The sequence below is a fragment of the Botryllus schlosseri genome, chromosome 14 (assembly GCF_051294905.1).
Source record: "Botryllus schlosseri isolate E-star chromosome 14, Bs_hap1, whole genome shotgun sequence".
NCBI lineage: Eukaryota > Metazoa > Chordata > Ascidiacea > Stolidobranchia > Styelidae > Botryllus > Botryllus schlosseri.
In genome coordinates, this window is record NC_137249.1 from 2803487 (window position 1) to 2816227 (window position 12741).

The window sequence follows — 12741 nt, forward strand, 5'->3', positions numbered from 1 at the left end:
TCGGTGGCTGTAATTTCATTAAAAATTAGGACCACTTACTAATTACGCCGAGTCTCGTCTTGCTGAAAAGACTATCTTGCAGAAAATTGCACGTGAATAGGCCGATTCTGTGTAAGCATGTGGTGATTTTATTATTTTGATCGATTTGATTTTCTTATAAAATATGTAATTACTCTGTATGTGTTGAGTAGTATTGAAAGCAACAAACCTATAATTCAACTCCGGGTATGTTTGTGAGAGAAATTTTTTCAAAAGAGTATTCATATTGAAAGGAAACCAGAGTTGAAGTCAGGAAATGGCTAAAACAAGACAACAGTTAAATATGACAATAATTTGTTTGAAAATCCTAGTTCAGATATAAACAATAGTAAACCCTTTAAAAAAATATGGATTTTGTTGGTTATTAAAGGATGATTATTCTGTAACCATGGAATGTTAATTGTTGCATTCGTAAACTCTGCAGAAAGTCCCTACTGGCTACCGCGTTTCATTTCTTGTTAAATTGCTATTGATTGCATTATAGGTATAGCCTATATGTCAATATGTGTAGGCCAATATTTATTTATATATATCGGACTGACAAAGCACATCAATAAAGTGAAGACATCTGTTTGGAATTGGATCTATGGGTACGCATAGGGAATAACTATTCGATCCGATCTGGTCCTCGTCAACACACTGATGCAAATCCAAAATTCTTTCAATCCGTGTACCACACACATTGGTGGCTTTGCGGGATAGCTAGTACTTCGTAACCCTTATTATCAATTAGAAAAGTCTTAACCTGGGATATTTTACATTACCGATTTTTTCATGACCCCAAAAATCGTGTGGCAGTCTTGGACAACTAGGTAATTCTAGTCGAATACTTAAACTAGTTAATTAAAGCGAAATGCTGGTAATTGAATTTGTTAGATGTTTCATTCTAATTCTAGTCTTATTTGTGAAATGCACTGTGTAGCTTTAATTCTAATTCTGATCTGATTTATAAAAGCTGAAAATTTTCTAGTTGTCCGGTGGGGGGGGGGGGGGGTTTAAGCACTTGAAGTAAAATCACGAAAAATCGATACGTAATGCTATGTTCAAAAATTTGTAAGACTCCGCGGATTATGATATAGTTTTAGTCGTGTAAATCCTTTTCAAGTGCCAGAAGATATGCCTATGATTATACTGATATATCATGTCGTTCTAATTATAGGCTAAATCATGCTTACTTGTGTCTTTCATTTTAAAACGGACGGCGTCTAAAGACTGGAAGTGATTTTCGGTTTGGGAAACTTTGTTCAGTGCGTTTCAAATTGAACTTGCGGTGTCGACGTTGTAAATTCTCACGTACACGCGCGTTTTACGTGACTTTATATCGCGGGACGTAATTTTTGTAAGGCATGTAAGGAAGCATTGTTGTTTAGCACGCTCTTTAAAATGTTTTCGAGACCATATAAACGAGGTGTCTTGTGGCCGGAGCGTGATCGTGGCATGAATATCGAAGCGGACTCGTCTATTACCAGTCATCGAGTTTAATTACAGGTTTCATCTAGCCACTGAGTATACCAATTATAGCAGCGGGAGCGTTTTTGTTTTTTTGACATTCTAACTAATTACGTTCTGTTTTTGATGTCGTGTTGATGTGATCCTTGGATTATTGTGATTATCTGGTTGGTTTGGTGGAGCTGTAAACATGATCCCGATCAATTTTGACCAAAGTAGTTGTGCTACCACATGATTTGGTTTTTGGTAACTATTCCTGGATATTTGAATGAAATATTTAAACCACTTCATGTTGTATGTAAACCTGGTATTATTATCATAGTACGGTATGCAAATGTTTTGCAAAATTGATTTGGAAAACTACAGGGCTGTAACCAAGTCGATCCCACTTTTATATTTTTGACTCGAGTCAAGTCGAGTCATTATCAATTCGCCACCGAGTCAAGTCAGCTAGTAGAGGGTCGGGTCCGAGTCCAAGTCATTTTATTCACTGTTCAGTTTTCAGTTCCATCCGGTTCAACCCACTTTCTTCAACTCCGCCCGTGTGATATAGAATGACTTGCATTCATAATATCGTAATTTTCCTCAGTCTTAACACTTTCTCGCCCCATTTTCCAAGTTTCAGGACTGATGGACGAAATACCAATCATGTGGTTATTTTACTATTCTGTAAAGTTACAATGAAATGTCTGTCTTGGCCGTCCTAGTCTCACTTAGTTCGAGTCGTGCACAATGACTCGAGTACAAGTCGAGTCAATACAAAAATTTACTCTAGTCTAGTTGAGTCATTTTACGCACTTGAAAAAATAACTCAAGTCAAGTCGAGTCACCGAAAAATAGTGACTCGAGTCAAGTAATTGCAACCCCGGACAACTATGATGATTGTGTGCGCATTTTTCAAACATAGTCTGAAATGCGACCAGAAATTGCTAAAAGTGAGGAAAATTGGTATATTATAAATGCGAACCATTTGATATCACTAAGCAGAGTTGTAAAAAGTGGGTTAACAAGACTTTAAACTGGAAACTATGAGCAGTTAACACAATGACTTGGACTCGGACTCGAGTCATAATACCATCACTCGGACTCGACCCTCTGATCGCCGACTCGGACTTGACTCGGTTGTGAATTGAAAATGACTCGACTTGACTCGAGTCAAAACTATAAAAGTTAGATTGACATGTGACTCGGAGCCTTGTGACTCGGTTACAACCCTGCAGACAACCTTATTATATAGGTTTACGAGCACTCAATGTCACTCAAACTTGTACAACTAGATAATCCTCTTGTATAATGAGAATAATTAGTGCGGAATACCAGTAATCCAATCCTAATCTGATTCTTGAAATGTTCCTTGCTCTAATTCTAATCTAATCTAATTTGTGAGCTGTACCTATGCCCTAATTTAAATTCTTATCCAATTTCTGGCTGTCCTGAAAATGCTACATGACAACTGTATAGTGCGAAACGTGCCAACCTTGTGTACTGACATTTGCCTTTCTCGTGCTTACGAGTATGAGTCCAGATTTGATATGAACGGAACTATATTCAATTCAGTAATTATAATCTAATTTGTAAAATACTCTAGCTTTAATTCTAGTTCTAATCTAATTTGGAAGCAACTGTGTGGTTATTACTAGGGCAAGTTTTTGCAACTTCTTTTTACGGCTTCCAGCAGCTTCCTAAATACTAGGAAGTTATGTAGTATGGTGTTTTAAGCTGATTGGAGGAATTCTATTTTGCAACTTTTCTCCATTTTTCATGAAACTTTTTCGATTTTCTTTCTATTTTTCAAGCAACGTTTTGCAATTTTTTCGATTTTTAAGCAACTAACTTTTTACTGGAACATTTAGCACTATATGTAAATAGATCGCTTGATTATTTCACTGTCGTTTAAATTTGAGGCCCTTTCTGATTTGACGTACGTTCAGGCTAGGCCGTCGAAAATTATATTTTCACCGGGTCAATTTTTTTCAGGCTTTTGATTTTGTTGCCCACAGTGCCTTGGATACGGATTGACATGAGTATCTCATACCCTAATAATTTCAAGGGACTTGTCCATAAATGCAACTTTTTAGTGCAAAGTTTGTGAAAAATAAATGCAACTTTTGTGAAAAATAAGTGCAACTTTCCGCAGATTTGACTGCAACAATAACTTGTCCTAGTTATTACTATCTGCCTATTTTTATTCAGGTCGAATGTAAAGATTCGCCCAAATTTGCGAGCAGAAGACGGTCGAACATCGGGTTAGACTCCGACTTACCCGATGATGTTCCGATAAAAAATTCAAGTAAGCCATTTTGTAATGCAGCGTTTTAGGCCACTTATGAGTATCGCTTGTTATTTGAACTTGTGTTCAACCACTTGACAATTCCTTTTTGCATTAAATGACCAGTCGTTATTGGAATTTTGTCTCGTTACGAGCTATGATCTTGTTTGTAGGATGGGTTATTAAATTCAATTTTGATTTCTAGGAAAGTCTTCGAACGCCTCAATTATTTCGTCCACGTCGCAAGTTTTCAGGCGTACGTCGCTGGCGTTCTCCGCCGTGAAATACTACAGCAATCAGATGAAAGTGAGTCACATGTTGCCGTTCAAGTGGCAGGATAACGAGATATCTATAATCTTTAACGCATGCTAATTTTATTTTGCTCGCAAAAGTTTTAACCGAGATGTGTGTAGTAGTTTTCAGCACTTGTTTTTTGTGGTATTTCTTTATAGTTTCGAAATTTAAGTCAATTTCAATGTTTTTGCGATATTGGCAATTCTAGTTCTAATCTAATTTGGAAACGCAGAACATTTTCTCCGAGAAGGCCTGCGTATCTGGCCTGTAAGGATGTATCTGAATTTTGGTTTTGGTTGCCTTGGTCTCGCTAGAGGTATAATGAAAATTCCTTGTTTGTATTACGAAGCGGAATCGCTCTTTCGCAGGCTATAGTGTCTGCTTGTAAATTCAGTTGGGCAGAGTTTGCCACGTCAGAAAAAATTGTTCAGTGTTTTTGGTCATTTTGTACAAGTTTGTAATTCCGCTCGAATTAATATATTCAGGCCGTTTTCACCATCGCGTTTATACTCGGCATTCTGTTATGCACCATGGGACCGTTTATTGTCGTGGCGTTGGTGGAAGCGTTTCAGTCTGCGGGATATATGTCAAAGTCAGAGTCCGGCTCACCTGTGTCAGAACTCACTCTGTCCGTTTCCACGTGCTTCTTTTATTTAACGTAAGTAACCGTTTGTTTCCGTGAACTGGTATTCCCGCATCCTGAAAATGCCATATATCGACATATACACATGAATAATATATTCGTATCGAAATGAATCCGAATATTTTCGGCCGACACTATTCCGGGGTAATCGTCAGCAGATAGTAGAGAATTGCAAAGAACGTTGTATATCAACAATCGTATCACCAAATATGGCATTACAGGCATGAAGATTAGAGTAATCGAGGTAAACAGATGGCTTAAGCTAATTGTGCTATTTTTAGATTATAACAACTCCTGTTGGCAGAAACTAACTTGGCGGCTTTTGATATAGAATGCTCTATCCAATTCTCTACTAGTTAATTACCATTACCCCTGACTAATGTCAGCTGAAAATATTCAGATTTATTTCTACATGAATACATTATTCAGGTATATATATTTATATAGTACATATTTAGTGATATGATTGATATACATAGTGATTTTGAAGTAGCTGATTTTTGGATGACACCCCTCGTGAGCGTCGTCCAAAAATATTTCAATATTACAATAAATATATATTATTCAATTGTACATAGTTCATATTTGGTGATGAAAGTGTTGATATTTTAAGTTCTTTTGAATTCTCGACCAGTTGCTGACGATTACCCCTGACTAGTGTCAGCTAAATATCTTTCAATATTTCAATAAGAATATATTATTCAATTGTATATAAAAGCTCTGTATCTCCAAGAGTGTCTTTAACTATTGCGACAATACAAATACTGATATCATAACGGCATTATTTCAGATGCGTTTATTATCCGCTGATCTACGGACTGTGGAACCGTACCGTGAGGAAAGAGATGAGACGGATGCTCTGCAAAGGAAAACCGAAAGAGAGCTTTCCCACGCGAGTCCGCATCTTGAGCCTCGCCACTCATATCCAAGGTGAGAGCGCGCGGGCTATTTTTACGCTAATCCTAATTGAGAAGATTAAAAATATGGCTGTCAGAATTTGGTATCTTGGTGCTTGCGATCGTGAATCAAGTTCGAGGAAAAACACTCGGGTTTCAAGTGCTCGGTTTTTTCGAACCGGCCTCGTGTCAGAGCTAAAAAGGAAGGCTTGTTTCTGGTAATTATCTGCAGCGAAAAGAATTCGATTCTTGATGAAGCCGCGTACTTATTTCCGTTAAAGCCTATAGTTAGCTTGTGTTTATTTTAAATTCGCGTTTCTCACCGCAAAGTCTGCAAACTTGGCTTGCTGGTTTTGTTGGCTTAAGGATGATCAGTGCTATTATTATTATTTGTGTTTATCGATACAATTGTTAATGTACAATCTTGTTTTCAAGTTTTATTAGTTACTGACGTTTGCCCCTGATTGTCGTCAACCGAAGATATTTGGGTTTAGTTCGATATGAGTATTACTATGGAAGTTTTGTACCTCTGAGACTGTCGGTGGTTTGACATTTTTAAGTCGAAGCCGCATAGTTGCACGCTTCAATCTGTAATTCTGTGAAACGATTCATACCGGGCTAATTACGGTGCTGGGAACGGGCTCGTTACAGATGTAAAATGTGAGACGGGAGGGTATTTTCTGAAAATCATGATAATTTAGATTTCAAATCGTAGCCTAACGTAGGTTAAATATTCATGTATGTGGGGAACAGGTCGTCGAAGCAGTCATGGTTGGTAGAAGTAATACAGTGCTGTGATGACTCGAGTTACGACTCGACTAAAGTCACGGTATTTTGGTGACTCGACTTGACTCGAGTCATTTTTTCAAATGCGTAGAGTGACTGGACTGGACTCGAGTCAATTTGTGTATGACTCGAGACTACGATGGCCAAGACAGACATTTCATTGTAACTTCGAATGAAATTTCGACGAATTCGTCTATCAGTCCTGATACTTGGAATATTCAGTCAGAAACTGGCTATAATTTCTACTCATTGTCGTAGCCAGAGGAGGTGAAAGGGCACACACATTTTTTCGTAAATCTTTCTAAATTCACTTGAAGTAGAGTATTTCACGTCTCCTGCTTTAGGACATCCGAATAACGGGTCCGAGTTTCCCATCATTAACCAGCCTTTTCCATTTCAGACCTGGGTATGTCGCCTGGACTTACGGCCGCCATCATCAGTGGTTCCGAGCCCGGCATGCTCGGCGGCGTTCCGGTCCACGACCGCGGCCGCCGCAGGTCCGCCTACAATCTGGCCATGCAGGAACAGGAACCTGTCCCGGTGTTTTCGAATAAGAGGCGTCACACGCTGCACACTCTCCCGGCCGAGTCACTACCGCAAGCTTCTAACGGAGGTTTTTCTTTTCACGGGAGACACGGCGGCACGCATTCGTGGGTTTCAAGAGACGCTTTCCGCAGTGAGTATACGCGTTGTGTGAATTTGTGGTGTGTTTGGAAGTTTTAGTTGATAAAACGTGAAGATAGCAATGATCTCAACAGAAGGATGCCAAATCAGATATTTCTAGTTGTCTTATCAGACTGTTTAGAGAAAAATGCAGGTAATCTTATGCTGGTCTAACATCTGACATGTTCCTGTGCTCCAATTTTAATCATAATCTAATTTGCGAAATGTTTCTATGGACGCCAAAGGGATTCACATTCACACAGGTTTGAAAGTGAAACCAACACGCCAAATATGACCTATCAATCATAATCACAGACCACAACATTCACATCGTAGCAATGCCAACGCAAACTTCGAAGTAAAGCTAAACGTAAAGGAACGACATACTCAAAACAAAGCCACTGGGGAATTTGTAAGTAATACAGAAAATCTGTATGTTAACATAAACTGAATAATTGTTGATCCCAACTTTTTCGAATAAAACAAGTATCTACCCCCTCTCAATGCACTGTGGGGTTGTTCAAAAATTTTTTTTTTTTTTTTCAGATTTAATATTAAATTTGGTTTGGTTACCAATATAAAACGTACATCGAATTTGGCTCATCTATAAGAATAAAAATTTTTGGATTCATTTAATGATATTGTTTTAATTTTCCTGCCTACCCCATTCCCGTTGTCTAAAAACACAATTCACAACAAATTTGGCTGAATTGCAACCCGTAGAAGCGAAGTCATGGCAGTCGCATAGCTAAATGTTATATTTTCCACCGACAATACTTTTTTTCAAATCGAAGATTTTCTAATCTCACAACATCCCGTAAATGGGTTGGAATTAGGCCATGTTTTTTATGAACAGCCATTAAAATTTGAAATAACGTTGATAAAATAGAAATTTTTTTTAAACAAATCCAATTTTTTTACTCTAATAGCTTGCACAGGTTACACGTCACACAGATGCATGTATAACTTGACGTTATATGTACGGGTGTCAGTGTCAAAATTTGCAATATGGATATCGGTTGGATATGTTTTTCCACATCCAAGTTTTAAAATATCAAAATCCAGTTAAAACTACTCTTCCCAAATCCTAATTTTCTTAATTATCCTCTGGCCGTGCAATGTCTATTGGAAGCCGCATTCCTTACTGTTCAGCTGTTTGTGACTTAACTGCCAAAAGCGTACATTGCGCAACGCTGCTATGTCATTAGTGGTTTTGTCGCTGATTTTACTTTTTATTTTTGTTCCATTTTAGGTCGCCACGACATTGGAGTCATCGAGGAGGAATGCGAGAGAGAGATGGCCGCGGACGCGAGCTGCCTCAGCAATAACAATATGAGACGATGGCGTAACGGATATTCGTTTCCTACTGTGACGGATTTGATTGAAGAAAAAGGCGGTGAGTCATCTTCTACCTGTCGAGACTGAAACATGCAAAGTATTGGGGTTTGTGCTTTTGTGAACGACACACTTTGTTCTTGCTTTGGAAATTTTTGAATGCTTAATACCATGGTTGTAACCGGGTCGCCAGGTTCCGAGTCGCAAGTCAACCTCATTTTTAAAGTTTTGACTCGAGTCAGAGTCCAAGTCGTAGCGTGTACTGTTCAGTACCGAGTTCATGTCAGGTTCAACTCGCTTCTGCGATAGTCTTGGGTAATGCTGAAGGCCTCAGACTCATAATAGCAGGGTTGTAACCAAGTCGCAAGGTTCCGAGTCACAAGTCAATCTCACTTTTACAGCTTTGACTCGAGTCAAGTCGAGTCATTTTCAATTCACCACCGAGTCAAATCCAAGTCAGCGAGTAGAGGGTACGAGTCATCGTGTTTTGACTTGAGTCCAAGTCATGGCGTTCATTGTTCAGTTTTGAGTTCAATCCACATTTTTCAACTCTTCTCGAGTGATATAGAATGGCTCGCATTCATAATATCGCAATTTTTCTCAGTCTTAACAGTTTCTGGCCCTGTTTCTCAAGTATCAGGATTGATATACGAAATACCAATCATGTGGGGACTTTACTATTCTTCGGAGTTACGATGAAATGTCTGTTTTCGCCGTCTTAGTCTGGAGTCGTATGACTTGACTCGAGTCTAGTCATTTGACGCATTTGAATAAATGACTCGAGTCAAGGCGAGTCACCGAAAAAATCGTGACTCGCGTCATTGCAACCCTGATTTTCTCACTCTGAACACGTATATTCAATCAGGTAAAAAGACAGTTTCAGTCATTTTTCAATTTTCAGGGAATGATTCGAGTCATTGCAACGTTGCTTTGCGCTACCTTTTCATCATTCACAAATATGGGCATTAGGGCTCTTCAAAAATGAATTTTTTTCTCAAATCGTACTGGCTACTTGATAAAATTGTTAAGTTACCTAATTTAAGCCTACACACCAAATTTGGTTCAATTCCAACCAGTAGCCGCTTTGCTACAGGAGAAGAAAGTTTCTAATTATTATATAAAAATTTGAAAATTTTCTGTTTACCCCATGAAAGTGGTGGGTTGCGTATAGAAACGATGTTCACCAAATTTGGTTCAATTCCAACCAGTGGAAGCGGAGGTATTGCCGTCGAAAAATTTGGATTTGAATAAAAAAGTATTTACGGTGGGCACGACTATAATAAATAATTAGAGAATTGGTCACCGTAAATACTCATTATTCATAATCCAAATTTTTCGATGGCAATAACTCCGCTTCCACTGGTTGGCATTGAACCAAATTTGGTGAACATCGTTTCTATAAACAACCTAACACTTTCATGGGGTAAACAGAAAATTTTCAAATTTTTGCTATTTATTTTTATATAATAAATAGAAACTTTCTTCTCCTGTAGCAAAGCGGTTACTGGCTGGAATTGAACCAAATTTTGTGTCTAGGCTTAAATTAGGTAACCTAACAATTTTATCAAGTAGCCAGTACGATTTGAGAAAAAAAGTCAATTTTGAAGAGCCCTAATGGGCATGCATATGAAATCAGGCTCAGTATCGAATTCCTCTTACAATGTTCGATCGTGTTTTTAGAAAATGAAACCGCGACGATCGTCCCTCCGAAAAACGACCCGGAACAGAAGTCAAAGCAAAACTCCGAGCCTCACCCGCAGCTGACGCGGTGTCACTCTATGAAATCTCGCGCCCGGGAAAAGCCGGCCACCGCCGGTCTGTTCGAGTTGACGTCGGCCGAAGTTCTCAGCAACGCAGCCCTGTCCTCCGCCTTGCTTTTCACCGGAAGCAACGCGAAAAGTAATAACGTTTTTGATATTTATTCACTAACAAACGGTAGTATGACGAACGGTAGCAAAGAGGATGATTACAAACCACTCCCTGCGTCTCCGACGATACTTATTTCAGACGCAGACCATCTCGTAGACCATAAAAATGATGGTATAGTCCAGAAAACTCCACACACTACAGTAACAGACGGAAAAACTGTGCAAAACATTGATTTTTCCTCCGATAGCAATCGTGACACTGTCGTAGACTCAAACGTGGGCCTTTTTATGAATTTCGACCAAAATCACGCAGAAAAGCAACCTGACGATGCAGAGGAAGACTGCGGCAGTCATGAATCTGCAGGAAGTCCTACTTTACCGAGAGACGGTCTAAATTCTGACGGCAGAGACGCTATTTCGTTACTGACGGGCGGTTTACTGCACGGTTCCAATCTGATTCATTTGGAAGCAGGGGAGCCTATTTCCGTTAGGAAATGGTCCGAGAGTCAGTTTGTGGATTTTTTCGCGTCGTCCGTGGCGTACGGCGTTGTGGAGGCGGGTAAATCGGTGGCGCACGAGACAAGCGAAGACAAAGGGTGAGGCGGGGGGTTTTGCCCCTCGCCTGGATTGAAATTGCGAACGTCTCTCTATCGTGGGGGGTTCTTGAATCTTGAACTGGTGCCCGCGGACTAATTTTAAGGGGTTGGTGAAAGCCAGGGCAGTGTTGAAAAAAGGGGTTGAACCTGATTGAACTGAACAGTGAACATAACGACTTGGACTCGAGTCAAAACACTGTGACTCGGACTCGACCTTCGACTAGTTGATCAGACTTGAGTCGAGTCAAAACCATAAAAGTGAGATTGACTCGTGACTCGGAACCTTGTGACTTGATTTCAACCCCGGTGAAGGCCATGTCGAAAGTAGATCAAAATTGTCTTTTCTTTGTAAGATCTATCCTTACTTCTTACTTGATTGACGGTGACAAGTGTTGAACTTTTTAGTCATCAGCATCCCAAATTTTGATTCACAATATTGTGTGAGTCGAATAAATTCAGGGTGATCCATGATATCAACCTAAAAATTCAGAGTTTGGCCTAAATGAGTCAGAGTCACGGTTCAATGCGATAAATTCGGGAATGGTACAATATGCACTGTGGTACTCTGCCAGATTAAACCGTGTGTTATTGGGCAGGCACGTTACGATTGGGTCAATCACGTTTTTTATATTGCCCGTGTCTCGGTACTTGCCATATTTTTCATTTTGTTACTGCCGAACTTCGCAGCGATACTGCCTTGATTTTAAATGTCTATGATTCTCCGATACAATAATAGTCAGGCATTTCTATTTTTTTTTTGTTTATGGAGTATTGCGCTGCCAGTGTGTGTGTGTGTATCAGACGTAAATTTTCAATCATCCCTTGCACTGCTCTTATGGCCTGTCCTGCTCGTCAAGCCTGTAGCTAAATAGGAATGAATTACGCTAAAATACCAGTTGATCGTTGTTAGTAAGTCGATGTGTAGGCTGTGTGATACGCTCGCTCGATTTTGGTGCCAAACGGATTTGATCGAAGCCACGATATTACACTTTTTTTCCCATGAGAAGACCAACTGTTGATGCAAATACAAATGCTATTTTGAGAAATACAATCATGTAAAATTGTCAAGTAAAGACGTTTTTCGTAACTGTTTTACAAATCGCACACTTAATCGACGTGTTTATCAACTGTTCCGTGTTTCCATAAGGCTGCCCAGTGATTTTTGTTTCGTACTAACTATTCAAGTCGAAAAAACCGTCCCATCGAGTATATACAGTATACACAATACGCAAAGATTCTTTTTTGATCAATTTATTATGATTTTTCTTTTGAAACTTGCAGTGCTGCTGCCTCATATTGCAATTGATGTTACTGTCCTATTTTTTATACCGATGTCCAATACCAGCTTGTTGCTGCTTAAATTACTCTGCCAAGTATCAATATCATGTATGGTCGAGACTTGTTGAACTGGTATTCAGTTTTTAAATTGGTGCAACATTCTTGTAATTTTTATTATGAGTTTTTCGGTTATTTAACCTGGGGTTTGAGATTGCGATATTTCTTTACTTGTAGAACAATGTACGTGTATTAATTATGGTTGAAAATTGTTTTTGAATACTTGATTGCGATATGGTAGCAACAAGGAGTCCTGCACAATATGAAAGCAGATTTTTGGTACGAGGTCCCTTACAGTGTTTCGTGACCTGATTTTTATATTCTTGTGGAAGCATGAATTCAATTGCACTCGACATATCTTTTGTAAGTGCTCTAATGCTATGCACAATTTGTAATGTTGTATATTCTTGTGATTAAAGCTGTTTTGTGATATTACTCGAGATTTGATAGAAGTTGGATGCGGCCAGGCTTCGGACGCGATGTAGGCAGAGAAATGTTACGTTATGTCCTAGTTAAAATTCCAGTAGGCAACCATACGATCTCCTGTGGTCGTATAGCAAAGCTGCCA

The 12741-nt window shown here is 39.1% G+C and overlaps 1 protein-coding gene across 2 annotated transcripts in view; it reads left to right on the forward strand.

The window, feature by feature from the left end:
- The window catches only part of LOC145456166 (uncharacterized), a 43484-nt gene extending 30876 nt beyond the window's left edge, over positions 1 to 12608 (forward strand). The window contains exons 9-15 of one of the 2 annotated variants that reach the window (XM_080334228.1): positions 3682 to 3778; positions 3963 to 4063; positions 4537 to 4709; positions 5485 to 5624; positions 6777 to 7052; positions 8292 to 8435; positions 10055 to 12608. In XM_080334228.1, the coding sequence (XP_080190354.1) occupies positions 3682 to 3778; positions 3963 to 4063; positions 4537 to 4709; positions 5485 to 5624; positions 6777 to 7052; positions 8292 to 8435; positions 10055 to 10842 (1719 nt within the window). In that variant the 3' untranslated portion in view covers positions 10843 to 12608. The remainder of the gene's footprint in view (positions 1 to 3681; positions 3779 to 3962; positions 4064 to 4536; positions 4710 to 5484; positions 5625 to 6776; positions 7053 to 8291; positions 8436 to 10054) is intronic. The other variant, XM_080334229.1, reaches the window with a different exon arrangement.
- Positions 12609 to 12741: the final 133 nt, after the last annotated feature.